The 15,144-nt window shown below is 40.2% G+C and overlaps 2 protein-coding genes across 2 annotated transcripts in view; both read left to right on the top strand.

The window, feature by feature from the left end:
- Positions 1-15,144, top strand: part of LOC145435014 (uncharacterized) — a 281,315-nt gene that overhangs the window by 115,414 nt on the left and 150,757 nt on the right. The gene's annotated exons all lie outside the window — the stretch shown is intronic.
- The window catches only part of LOC145435036 (uncharacterized), a 131,157-nt gene continuing 127,838 nt past the window's right edge, over positions 11,826-15,144 (top strand). The window contains exon 1 of the mRNA XM_080312317.1: positions 11,826-11,953. Coding sequence (XP_080168443.1) covers positions 11,884-11,953 — 70 coding nt within the window. The 5' untranslated portion in view covers positions 11,826-11,883. The remainder of the gene's footprint in view (positions 11,954-15,144) is intronic.

Raw genomic sequence — 15,144 nt, 5'->3', positions numbered from 1 at the left:
ATTGCGTACATCTTGATTCTTGACCCTTCTTTCAGTCACGGCGATAGCGTGAATGTACGGGCCAAGGAAGCATCGTGCTCTGTATATTTAGCCTTCAGTTGCGTTTTTGAGCTTTAATATGAGTCAATTCTGTCTGGATAGAAACTTTTTGCTCAACATTCCAACTGTTTTGTGGTGTACTTTCATCAAGTTAAAATACCGTTTCAGCCCTTGCAGCTTGGCTCAGAACTGTACTTCCAGAATTAAGGAACTATTCTAACCCAATATGTGTGTGACACAGCATTTATTGAACCATTTGGTATCAGAATACTCTATGAGACAACCAGCCTGAAGCTATAACTCAGTACCAATTACCGCAGACTGCAATTTATTTATTTCGCAACTGTACAGTATTTCCAATGCATTGTCTGTCTTAACAAGTGACCACGAACCGGACAATGCCGTTTCTTCACTTATCGGCCGAAAGTGCGCGGAACCAACCCGTTCGAATTAAGCCAAGTCGACTACATACGGAATGAGGATAACTCAACAAACATGTTCCCAGTCATCATGACTTCGAAACAATTCTTTCTAATTCAGAGACTCTCCACTATATACACGGTTACAATCACCCCCCTTTTAAGCTCGTCGTATTTAGGTCATGAACCCCTGAAAATAGAGAAGTACTGGCTTCGCTAATGCCTATTTGAGGGTCACAATTTGACACCCAGACTGCGAGCAATGTAGTTCGAGATGTGGAGTACAAGAAAAACATTGGTTGAAATGTTTATGTTCTCAATCGTCGGCAAATTATTTTTCGACTGAGAAAAGTAGTGTTCATAAGTCAGCATTAACTCGTGATTCAAGTTTCAATCGGGAATTGCTAGAGTGATCCCAGACCATTGGAGTTTAGAAATGAAGCTTATACATATGTATACCTTGCTATATATATCTGGGGTTCTTGACCCGGGTCATAGAATCATTTTCAGAGGATTCACTACAAAACCTATAAATTTACAACATGATTGATAAACTTCATTGTAATTTTTAATGCTTGGGAAATGACGAGGTTTCGCGGGCCCAACGAAAATGATTGTGTTTATAACTGCTAAAACTCTAGGATCCACATTAACAGAATTGCCGTCTGAGATGAAATATCTTCCTAAGCAAACTCATTTAATTGCCAACGGGTAGGGTTACTGATAAAAACATATTGCTGTTTGGAGAACAATTGAAAATGTTGGAAGAGAAAGGTCCTTAACCGTAACTTCGGAATGTTTGCAAAACAATTTGGATTATAAGTTGTCAGTCTCAGCTTATCAGTAACGGTCGTTTTAAATTAAAATTCCCGAAGTTTATTCTTAATCTGTACAAAAGGGATTGAAAACTCGTCACGGAATCCATTTTCTCCTGTTACATATACATAACAACTATTCCGGTGGAATTTTAAGATTAGCTGCTACATGTAAATTACCAGACTGGTCGTGATATATTCATTAAAAATTAGTTTTCCAATTTTGGTGCCATTTATGTTGAGATCATAACCAAAGGTGTCATTGGAAGAGTTTTGTGCGTTATAATTCCATTCGATTCCCATTCGATCAACTTTGCGAAAATACATTTTCGGCTCTCGTTCATATCAAATCTCAGGAGCATACGTTCAAGAAATGCAGCTGCAGAATTCTCTTTGAACTAAATAAATTATTGAAACATAATTATGTTTTTTTTGTTGAGACAGTGGAATGGCTGCTATTCACCACTAGCGTACTAGCCTCCAGCTAACGTTTGCATACGCCAAATGAAGGTTGCACGATATTTGACTCAAGTTTGAACTAAAACCATGTTCGGGTACGCTGCTGTCCGTGACGGTCCATAAGGTGTCAGCGGAAACAAAAAGGTTGACAACCATTGATATCAATCGTCCAAAACTGATTTTCCGAGATGAAAGTAGTGTTCATCATTAAGCAATGTGAGTTGCCGCTGCATCAAGTAGAAGCAAAGCGGGTGAAGCACCATATAGTTCAAACGTAATTACAAAGGGAATGGGACAGAAGCAGAGGTAGCGTGTGCAACAGTGAAGAAACGCGTTCCAGAAATTTCGGGAGGGGTTCAGAAGCGAAGTCGCGTGATCATGAGTGATCTCGATTCCTCTAACATAATATAGCTGCAGTCACAGTGCTATGGTGTATTTCATGGATATCTTTTAGCTGTAATCCGAATACAGTAGGGTTACTATACATCCTCCTTCAGGAAGATTTGTCCTCCTTTTTCGGGTTTTTGAAAATGTCCTCCGAGGACGCCTAAATGTTCTCCTTTTTTAGATTCTGTCCGTTTGAATTTTGGGGTAAACACAAGGCAAAATTCGACCGAGATGCCAGAAAATAGCACTGAAGTGACGCTCAGGCGGGACTGGCGGGTATTTCGGGAGCTGAATGATAGTTGACCTTTATTTGGTCATTTTTTCATTTTTTAGAATACAGTGGCTTTCTGAAGAAAACCGTTGTAGCGAAGTTCTTTCTCTCTTGTATCTTATACTCGAGAACACATCATATGTGGAGCGAAGCGCTCATTGAACAAAACTCCGACCCCCACAATGGCCCACATACCTGGTATTCAGTAAGGCAATTAGTTTGGTGGTGTTTGCACCATTTTCCTACTCGATCATCGGGTGTGTCTGGGGCGTGTGGGAATTGTTATTGACGCTTCATTGGCTGCAATATTTTTCATTTTCGGTGTGTTGATAAATTGCTCTTCGAAAGTCCAATGCTTGTCATTCTAATCTCAGTTCCGCTACTGGATGCTGTTGTAAGTTTGCAAATTCCAGCAAAGCTGGTAGTAGGTGTGGACGGTAGGTAGGGCCTACTACTGCCATGTTAATTGTGAGTTTGGATGACGTAGCATTCTGACTGCTATTGCTCAACGGAGGACCAGTATCTTATTGCGCAAATTTTGACAATGTTTTTGAGAAGGCGGATATTCATGGATAATATTCGTGGTAGATAGAACTCGGATCAAAGTATTGAGCCAGCAAAACATCTGCTATTATCCGCCCCGAACATTTTGTAAATTTTTTTATCCATCGGTACCATATCTCCCCCTAAGCAAATGAGACGGACTTTCAGCATTCCCGTGGCCACTTACTGGCCACGGATAATTTCGTGGCCGGCCATGAAAAGTGCTATTCTGTGGCCGGCCATGGTGATTTTCATGGCCGGCCATGAAATTTCGATATGGCCGGCCATGAAATTTCCGTGGCCGGCCATGTCAAACTCATTCTCATGACCGGCCATGACTAAATTTCATGGCCGGCCATAGCCAAATTTCATGGCCGGTTGCAATATATCAAGTTAGTATTGATGATAAGTACTGTACGTGGCCCAATCGTGGTCAAATGCATGATCAATTATGTTCTATTATGGGCGTACAGTAAATAGAACTAGGTGAGAGCGAGAGTTTAGCTCAGTTTATATGCATTTTCTCCCGAAATACCGGACGAATAGCGATACAATCAAACGATATGAAGAATATGAAACGATCTGTAATAGTCTCTATATATCAATTAAAAACACACAAAATGATGTAAAGAATGCATTAAAAAGGGGGATATCCGCTAAATGAAACAGGAAATAATGGTATAGAAAGCTAGAAGCGATGAAGACATTATCAAAACTGGTAACTGGTAAGTGTTGATTTGTATCTTTTTTTTTATAGAAATAGACCTAAATATTCGGCTGACACTCGTCACAGCTAATCGTATGCAACTGCATAAAATTGGAAAAAACAATGTATACCAGATATCTGTCAGAAAATCCCTATAAGCTCCCCAAAAGCTGTGAAATTCACATGTCATTCTGTGGCCGGCCACAGAACAGCTCGGAGCTCGCTGTGGCCGGTGCTTCCCCCATTCTGATATTGATTTTCAACCGTAAGATGTGCAATGTGCATTGTGCAGTTGCAATCGATTGTTGAGTTAGTTTTATTTTGTTATTATGCAAACCTACCATTAAACAATGTGATGAAGATAATGTCCTTCATATTTCAACTATGTTTATCGTTTATGATGAGTCTGCGATGCGAATAAGTGATACATATATATCTGATCATGTAGTTTAAGGATGTAGGGCAGGGGCAGTTTAAAATCTTTCGTGGATTGCCCTGATGAGTTTATGAATAATACAATACTGTACTGGAAATTTGTCTTAATTCACTGCAGATTTTTTCGATTTACGCTAAGTAGATTCGACTATATACCTCCTTGAATATAATCTATGTTTCATCGAGATACTGGATCGGTCAATATGCGGTCATTTTACCTGTTTTCTTGTTTTAAATACTAAATACCGTAATCAAAGTACCCGAAAGAAACAATTAGGGAATCAAAGAACCAAGAATATGTGGAAAATACTCTTTCAAGTTCCAGAAAAGCTGTGAAATCCACATAACATTCTGTGGCCGGCCACAGAGCAGCTCACAGCTCGCTGTGGCCGGTGCTTCCCCCGATCTGATATGTCTTTCCATCGGTATAGAGGACATGTAGTTGCAAACAATTCCATAGTTTGTTATTCTTCGTATAGCTGAATAGCTGTGAATTGGATAATGCCAGGCTGATACAATCCTTCCTTTCTGTATCAGGTCTATGATGAGTCCGCGATATACGGTTATATACATATTTGATTATCGTACTGCTATACAATACATACTTGATTATCGTACTGCTATACAATACATACCAGCTTGCCTGTCAAACATTCGATTTATCAATATTTAACGTCTCAAGCAAGGAATACCACCAACCGTTTTTCTGCAGCTGGCAACGGCATCCGCACGCCAGTGATTCTTGATTGGTCGCAAAGGAAATAATTTTTGGTCGCTACCGCACCCGACCTATCGCTAAGGATTATCGCCTATCGTGATATTTACATAATTTATTTTCAGTCGAGCAATGAGGAAATGATCGATCTTCTGTGGTTGAGTTGGACGTTTCCAAGTTCACTGTATTCGATACCATATCCAATAAGTGACAGCCAATCAGTGCTGTTACGATGATATGGTCTGATAATGATGAAAAATGTGGCCACCCCTTACTCAAGTCGGTTTGCTGTCACATTAAGGTCGGTCTGACACTAGATTTGTCAGCAAAGCTCGCGGTAAAGCGGTATAGATTGGCGTTGTTCAAGATATAATGGTATCGCTTGCACACCAGACGAAACTAAAGGAATATCTCCTTTCCGAGAGACGAACACGATTCCAAACTCGAATTTCGACACGGGGCTCATTGCTCATTATTTTTGTCGGCGGGTCTCGCTGCGAACGCAGGACTATTCGGCGCTGGTCACTTGGGCGCCTTGACAGTGGACATATCAATGTCGAACGTTTTGACCAGCATGCGACCGTTATTTTGTTTCAAGGTTTTATAGCCGCCAATCATTTTGACAACGCATACACCGCATGGGAGTCGCATGGTCGCATGATGTCCAAAACTAAATGTCTAGGCCGTGTCTTGAATAGCGTGAAAATTGCCAGCACCGAAATGCCGCTTCATAAGTTGCGCTCCCGTAGGCTGCATATATCACCGATCGCTGACTCATATACCCATGTCCGTCCAATCGGCAATCGCTCACACTCACGCTCACGACAATCATGACATCATTACATAATCGGATGACATGTCTCGTCGTGTTTGAAGGGTAACTCTTGGCTCTTACGCACGGTCGATCAATCAGCGATAAGTGGGGAAACGTAACGCCATGTGACAATGCGGTAAGTCTACAGGAGGCTACAGTGCGTGTGGGCGAAATACATTATTACTAAAGCGATTTTTTACCTAAAGAACGAAAGCTATTGACCTAAAAAAATCAAAATTTTGACTTTTTTACATTAAGGGTGGATTGCACAGATGCGGATTGAAAAGTAATCACCGATTGCCTTAATCGGCGATAATTTAATCAGCGAGCAAGGTCACCTGATGACTCTGTGGTACAGATACGGATTCGCCTGTGAGTTAACTCATCGCGGATTACTGACGCAAATCGACGCAAATGACGTACGTTAGTAATCAGCTGTTTTCGGTCGGTGGCGATATCAACTGTGTCGTCATAAGGGAGAGATGCGCTCTTCATAGATATGTATGTTTAGTTGATGTCATGTGCGTATAGCAGCTAACTAAACTGTTGCTATTGCACAGTGTAAGGTTATGAACGCCAGAACCCGTCAGAACAAACGTTTTGAGGTTATGAAAAGAGGTATTGTAGGAATAGCGTACCAAAATCATCGTCTTATACTGGTATCGCTATGCCAGAAACTCTACTACAAATTTCGTATATTGCAGGACATTTATCTCATTACTCAGGGATATCTAGAACTAGATAGATACAAATAGAATTTTATTTTCCGTTTATTGGTGCATTAGTCATGATAGCCGCTTCACCAATGTGAAGATATACAGATTGAGTTCATACAAAACGTCTGTGTAGATTCTGTAGTACACACATTTGCATACGATTGATTTCTCCATACCAATGACAATTGACTCTGCAGGAGTGTAGAAATAAATTTCAGCCATTGCAAGGATCTAACTGTTGTGCAAATGTGCAATGTGACGATGTTATCATATAATAAGTCGTATGCATATTGCATACATGTGCTCAAGTGCTGTACAAATAGTAATGCATTTATGTTACAATTTTGCAATGCAAAGTTATCTGCTGTTACCCAGTTGAGTAATCTCGTTTGTTGACAGCCATAGCCATAGCCCAGTTTATCAAGAATTTGGTCAACCATAAAATTCATTACAACCTGTTTTATAGAGAGCTACATTAATATAGTGCAATATCGACTGAGAATAACAATGGATCCATACCTCAATGTTCTTGCTAGCCTCCAGATGTTAGAGAGCCTAGCAGAAGAGAGAGTGCCAAGAAGATTGGTCAAAGACAGAGCAAATCCATTGGAATATACCCTGGAGATTAGCAACACAGATAACGTGACGGCACAACCGAGCACGACTTCAGCGCAGACGAATTGTTCAAAATCACTTCTCTGGAATGTCTTGAGTATTTCATCTCGTGTTTGAACACCAATAACCAGACATTCAATTCCTCGTCATTTTTATTACGAGATCCAGTAGCCTATGCTGTAGTCAGAATTGGACAACTAGAAAATCAGCTTTTCAAAATTAGACTATAATTATAATTATGGCTACACATATTTTTCCAAATTAGAATAGAATTATAGATACAGTAGTTATTTCTCAATTAAATTAGAATAGAGATTACTGAATATGTGAAAATTTGGAAATTGAATCTGCACAACTCGCTTAGTATTGTAGAGTTCTACTGTAGAATTTTCAGCAAAACCAGAAATTAGGTTAGAATTATATTATCGGCATTTTGCACTTACTATTCTAATTATACAGCCAATTAACTAGTTGTCCAAGTCTGGTTTTTGTGCTATTTCGATTCGTTGCTGTATTTTCTCAATTTTGCAGTTCTTTTTCCAGTTTCTGCCTTTCAATTTCCAGTTTCTGGTACTTGACATGCATCTGTAATTCAAAATATTTCATTCTGATATCATGCTGTTCCTTTGCCATTTCCAGGACGCTCATTTCTGAACACCACATTTTGATCACCAACATTATAGTTAAATTATGATTTTTTTCATCAACACACCTGGTATTTCCAATCTTGGAATTCTGGCTCTCTTTTTCGAGACAATTGGCGTTGAGCTTTTTGTGTTCTCTGTTTCATCTTGTATATCTGAATGTAGTAATGAATAAACTGTGGGTTGCATCACCATCATTGTATGCTAATGCTAACACTTACCGGTCTTGTGTTCGATCCTGAAGTCTGTGTGGGAACTGAAGAAAGCGTCACATCGCCATCAACAACGAAAAGGGAAGCAATTTCATTTGCTGCAAGAAAACTATGGTTAACAACAGTTGTATTGATTCAATAGAGTTCAAGTTCAATAGAGCAATGTTAATGTCAATCAAAACAACCCGCAATGTTCTATTTGAAGTATTCCTGTGGCTATGTTAGTACCAACATGATTCATATGGATTTCAAATTAGTACCTCAACTTACCATCGCTGTTGTGACATGAAGAACCAGCCTCTGTGTTCACATCCTCGTCGATGATGAAGGTGGAAACTGAATCTTGGGAATATGCATCTGAGTAAACATTTTATTTAAAAATTTTAGTTAGAAATACATTAGAAAAGTTACTTACAAATTATTTTTTCATGGTTTACTTTAACCTCGCGAAACATAGGAAGGATGGATGACTAAAATCATGACTTGACTCGAGTCAAAATTACCTGTTTGGAATAGGATGAATGGATTTGACTCGAGTCACTGCTTCAATATGACATACGGTATGAGAAATCCTGACTCGAAGTCAAATCTTCAAGTCAAGTTGCAAGCCTAACAATAATATGGCCAACGATACTGCTCAGGCACCTGCACATTAGCAAAGCCAGACTGTTGCAAATTAAAATTGGATGCAAGTTCCTCTGCTGTTGGTTGTAACATATTGAAAAAGTTTATGTCCTAAATGCACTCACCATTGTTCGTGTGACTATCGAATACGCTATCGTAGTCATACCGATGTTTCAGACATTCAATTTGAGATGGAATAAGGTCTGAAAAGTGATAATAAATATACCAGTGCTATGAAAATCAATTGCAGATTGATCAAGGGGCGGTTCAGATTAGGAATTTGCCGAGCAGTGTTCCCCATGTGTCGTTTTCGTATAGCTGACGACGTGCAGCAATCTCTGGATATGGTTTGTTTGTTGGGAATTACAAAAAGACAATAAATCCATGTTTTTCATGATCATCAAAATTTGTCTATTCAGTACAAAACTAGCGTTAAAACGTGAGTATGAAGCACGCAGAGAGTCACGATAAACACAGATGGAAACAATACATCTCCTACTGCGAATTTTAAAGAATTGCCAGTAAAATTACCTATCGAAAACATTTTCCAAGGAGTTCGTCAACTGGAGGTGGAGGTGGGCCAGTTTTGGCCCGTTCGACGCGTCGTGATGCATATAACTTTTTTGCTTTTCGTTTCAAATTTTTCAATACATTATGGATTTGGCCAGTTGTACGGCTGCACGCGCAGGACCAGTATTCATAGCTGCATATTTCTTACTGATTACATCTCAGGCCGCATCTTTTTGTTTTGTTGTTTTGCCATCAGTCTTTTTGTCTTCCTTGGTTTCAACATATTCTTCTATCAATTCAATTATTCTAAACGTTTCCTGTCTGTTGCAATTTTCCGTCCTCGTATTTTATTTCCAAAGTATATTATCGAATTCTGTAGTCTGTAAAAAATGTCATACCGGTAATCATAGCATAAGGTACTATCGGCTGTGGTAGGCCCACGCCCATAATATGCGCCAACAGTTGTAGTAGTGTCTGAGTAGAATATTTTCAGCTAATACCGCAGCTGCACGTCAGAGCATCCAGTTAACACCATCTGAATACCAAATACTAGTGTACCTATAGCCAGCCCAGACCGCAGTCGACTCGAAGCACACAGCCGATTAACTTTCTAGACACCTCGCTCGGCGGATAACATTTGGCCGATTAAAATTCACCGATTAGTGGCAGATCGGCATCTGTGCCACGGAAGCCAGCCGATTACTGACGTTTAATCGGCGATTAGGGATTAATCGACATCTGTGCAATCCACCCTAAAACACTAAATTTTGACCAAATTTTCACGTATGTAAATTAGAATTGTAGAATCTTAGAATTGTACTACTTATTTTAATTTCTGGTTGGAACTGTCTGTCATTACGAAGTAGTTAGACCTGAGCAAACTTTATTGACATGAAACTGACAAATTTTTACATGAAAAAAAAATTATCTTAACTAGATCTGGACCTGTGAAGAATTCCAGTAGTTACATCACGTATTATGGGAGCACTAATGAAAATTTGTTTTAGTACAACAAAAGATACTTTCCTACATTCTCGGGTAGGAAGTATCTGTCTAGTCTAGAGAAAGAACGTTCAATAATAGCAGTTATTAGCTGACAACACTGGAGTTGTGCGTACACTGCTGGTGACACATGTTGCGTCATTCTGACGATGTTGTCTACTTCACAATTTTTCATCATCCACTTCTTGATATGAAAACCATGCACTGCCCAAGCAGTCTTGCTTCAGCTAGGATATTGCGTCACGTTGACCATAACACCATGACAACCTATTTGCTTCATTTGATCGTTTATGATTCACAATGAGCAGACAATGGGCCGTCTACAACGGCAGACCTATAAAGTAGGCTGCAAGCTGTAAAAGATCAAACGATAAGTTCACCGACAGTGCGAAATATCCGATTCAGACGAAATGCAGTGGTCAAAAAGTTTTTTAATTTGTAAACAATTTTACCAATTTTTCGACCTAACCTATAACTTTGACAATATTTTGACTTATTTTGCCATGTCAAAAGAAATCGCCCCACTAATTACAGTAATCAGCGCCTTGACACCAAATGCCTGTAGCAATCACCTCGCATATATGTATTATATGATATCGAATAATACAGTTGCAGCAGAAGTGGTCGTCAGTTACGCAGTGCAGTACAGTAATTTCGACAGTTTTGTAAGCCGAAGTGTCTGCTTTTTACTTGAAAATAGAATTTTGTCTAGTAGAGAACAGTTCTGACACAGGTTTCCCATTTCCAATGATCGGAATACTCCTAAATTGGATTGGATCCTTCGAATAGTGACTCATATTCCTTCGAATGCCAAGTTTGGGTTACAGCTCAGAAAATGTAATTTTGTCAATTTGGCAGCGTCACCAGCGATTGACGCCTCGTCCCAATCTACATTTTGAACCTTGACCTTGACTATATCCTTGTAATTGTTGCTCGAAGACTTCACATGTTTCGCGGATCGCTACTCCTCTAACGCTACACATCAACGTACTAAACAAAGTCGGGTGTCTTAGCAGCATGTTAGAGTTGATCTCTTTTATCGGATTTTCTGCGCAGAGTACACCGTACAAACAACTGACGATAACTTTCCATCTTGATTAAGGCTGTAATCTGTTTTGCTGCAGCCTAGACGAATTGTATACGTACCAGAATGTCAACAGCTGCGATGAAAGGCTTAGGAAAGTGTGAATTCTGTTAGTTGAGAGTCATATTTCAGAACTATCGAACTGTGGCCCAATTATCCTGTTGTCTCGATAAGAGTTCAGGAAGCTAATGGATTCCAGTGATTGCAGGAAGTGTTTCAACTTGTGTTGTAGCGAAAAAATAAACCCAACACAAATGCGATATTGGCTTATTTAATTATCTTATAATGCTCAGGAATTTCCATCGAAAATAACGGGGCGAATTCCGACTTTAGTTTTATGGTGATTTCAATATCTGAAAATACAATATGAAATAATAATGTGTAATTCAGAAAGACCTGATTTAAGACAGCCGACGCGATTCCGTGTTGAAAACTGGAGGCTATGTTCGAAAATTAGTACTGTGAGTGTTAGCAGAAGTTAGCTGGTTTTCATAAAATCGATAGCGCACTGTTATGAGCGATAATAGTGTAACGTCGTTGGTTCAACAGTTATAGGACGTTAGTTACATATCACTGGAACGGAATCGATGCTCTGATGATGATGACCGCCTATCGTAAAAATGCTGCCTGATGATGTAGTCCTGGTCAGAGATATTTTTGCACGTTTATGACGAGGGTCGGAATCCTTTTTCGTCAAAGGAGCCATATTAACCCTATATATTTAAATTGTAACTATTGAGGAGCCATATTAGAATATTAATCCACATGCTTGTTTTAAATGCAACCCTACGTGCGTCTGGTCAACATAACACTAGTGTAATTTAATTATCTGCATTTCGTCAGAGTATGTAATTTGACTAAGTATCGCAGGTAATGATGCTGAAAGTACTTGTGCTCATTTGCACGTCGATCGTGCTTATTAGTGCTGACTGCCCGTTATCTGGTAAGTACTTGGGTATGACTGATTATTATATCATAATTATAACAAGTATTCGTGGATTCATTCTGATTATGCTGCATTTCGATTTTTTTCGCATTTCGCGACGAATCAGTCTTCAACTCGGATGTATATAATGAGGAAAATGGAAGTGGCAAGTGGAGATATGAATGACTCATTTTGATCTTAATCGGAAGTAGTATATAGTTTGGGCGGAACTCGCGCATGCACCCTATTTACTTAAACAAACAAAGATTATCAATATAATAATTAATTAAAGAATTAGCTCATTCTCAATTTTGCAGCAATACTTTTATGACCCTGTGTGCGGCAATAAAAAAGGGGGAATAATTAACGATAGAGAGAAAACGAACAAAGAATCTGGATTGACCTTTGTACACAGACATGAGATTTGGGTCATTCTACTTGTACTTTTCCACTCCTGATTTTACCTCGCTTGACCTCTGGACACGAGACTTGTATATTTAGTATTTTTTTGGTGGATCTTGATAATAGCTACCTGTCCTGACCTATCGGTCCGCGGTCAATCCAAGGACGAGTCTTGGGAATAATTGCCCGTCAAACCCCCTGGATGACTTGTCGCTCCGCGTTTGATTCAATTTCGTGTACGGGGGTCATAGGAATAATTGCCGGTCGTGACGTCAGTATAGTTTTCTTCTGATCCATGAGATCCTGGACGGGGCTTGATAATAGTTGCCTGCCCTGACCCGTCGTCTCGTGGTCCAATTTCGTGGCTTGGGAGCAATAACCCGTCAAACTGGTTGACTCGTCGTTCCGCGGTTGATTCAATTTCGTGTACGATGGATCATAGGAATAATTGCCGGTCGTGACGTCAGTATAGTTTTCTCCTGATCAGTGAGATCCTGGTGCGTGTTTTAGGTGTATATACGTTCGGCTGTGCATAGTGACGCATGTAGTCTGTTCCATACTATCGTACTTGCTCTTGCTTTGTTGTCGACTTAAATAGTAAGGAGAAATGTTCTGGTTATAAATATGTGTGTCATTTTGAGTCATATCGAGAACCAGAATGTCGTGTATTAGAAATAGGTATTAGGCGCCCCCGACATAGATTAACTTGAATAAAGTACCATTTAGAATATAATAAGTAATTAAAGAAATAGCTCATTCTCAATTTGACTCGCATCAACGTGTTAATTTCCGATATTGTAGTAATTGGTGCAAGCAAAAACTGCTGTTCCACACCTTTACCGCTTTCTAGCGTCTTAGGACAGACAGTCCCAACCAAACAATGTATTTATGATGGGTTCTTTTACTGCTTCACGTCTGGTCAAGCGTAATCATGCCGGTGTCTGTAAATGATGTGTAATTTACCGCGGTATATTATTTTTGTATGCTGTACATGATGTACAACTTGAATCGATCAGTTGTCGAACTAATGCTTTACCGGTATGTACGATCGATCACGAGCTCACCACGCACTTGTCGCTCGAGAGCGACTCATTTCGCTATAGGCAATCAGTTGTGTTCGCGTGTACCGTAATATATCCTCAGCACTTGTTATGCCAACACCTCCAAGCATATTTACAATATCATGCTAAGGAACTATTGCTTCGGCAGCCACGCACTGTCGTTCGAATTCGACTAATTTCGCTGTAGACAATCAGTTGTGCTCGTGTGTGTCGTAACATATCCTCAACACATGTTATGCCAACACCGCCGAGCATATTTGCAGCCTCATACTACGGATATATTGAACCGGCGAAGTGTTACCGTCAGAGAATTGCTGCGCCACACCTTCGAGCCTCGCTTTCCCGCTCGGTAACTGCGAGTACGATGTCAGATTTAATTGTCCAGTGACGAATCGGGGTAGCTCGCTTCATCGGGGTGGACAAACCGTTATTTGGCTGAAACGCGCTCGGTGGTGCAATAATGGAAATGAATTGTGACAGATCATACCTGATACGATCTATAGCCTGAGGTGAGGTGTAAAGTAGAGGGGGAGATTTCGAAATCGGAATCCACTGCGACTATAGGATTGCAAAATCAAAGTCCAAAAAATCCGACTGGCCCGTAAAGTCCTGGTATTTCCATGTATTAGGCTGGTAAAATGTAACATAAATCCAACTCTCAAAGACACTTGGCTGCATCCAGTCCGGGTTTAACCAAAACTGATGAAATCTGCGCCGGGTCCGGAAACGAATCGTGACCACCCCCGTCCAGACAAAATAGTTCTGCTGTAAGGGGAGTGTCGTTGTACAGCGTACAGCGTACAGCGAGACTTTGTATCGACTCATTGACGGACTTCTGTTTGTATCGCGTTTGGTTTAGAATCCCAATTCTGTATAGTGCGGCCCGCGAATGGATTCAAATGTTGAATGCGGCCCGCGAGCTCAAAAGTTTGCCCACCCCTGATGTATATTGTACCACTTGAATCGATCTGTTGGCGAACTAATGCTTTGCCCGTCTGTAACATACACATATCGATCACGAGCTCACCACGCACTTGCCGTTCGAGAGCGACTGATTTCGCTATAGCCAATTTAGAGATTTTCGCGCTAGATCTAGCGATTTTTCATCCGGTTTAGCGCTAAAAAATATGGATCTAGCGACCAGCGATAAATCTAGCGATTTTTGAAAAGGTATTTAGCGATTATTTAGCGCTTTTTACCGAAAATAACTAATAAAGATCGGCTCTGGCCGACGACTATGGCGACTCATCTGCCACCAGAGTGCGGAGTCCAATGATATGTAATGAAATTAATGATGGATTACTAACGTACGGATAGATACGCAACTCCTGGCGGTTACGCATGGGCAAACAGTGTCTCTTCTTGCTGTGTAATCTAAAAGTAGCATAATTGACAGTGCTACATCTGGCGACCTGAGCGCTGCAATTTAATATGATTGGCCTTGATCGAAAGCTAGTGTAGCAGTGATTTCGAAGATACAAAATAAAATCTCGTCAGGGCAATGGAACCATGCACCCCGAAACAGCCCTCGAAGTCTGAAAACCAGCATTGCTTCAATAATGGCACCGCCGCAACACAATGGACATAACAATGACCAATTTCGTCCAGCGATTGTTCTGATCAATGTCGATTTTCAGACTCTTGGGGCTACTTTGAGGTCGTTGCATTGTCTTTACAAGAATTTAATTCGTATTGTCGGAATCAGTGTGACACTGGTGTTTAAGACCAGATTCATTAAATTTCTTA

The sequence above is a fragment of the Botryllus schlosseri genome, chromosome 3, assembly GCF_051294905.1.
Source record: "Botryllus schlosseri isolate E-star chromosome 3, Bs_hap1, whole genome shotgun sequence".
Taxonomy (NCBI): domain Eukaryota; kingdom Metazoa; phylum Chordata; class Ascidiacea; order Stolidobranchia; family Styelidae; genus Botryllus; species Botryllus schlosseri.
Note: the sequence above shows the minus strand (reverse complement) of the source record. Positions and strands in the feature narration are given on the sequence as shown.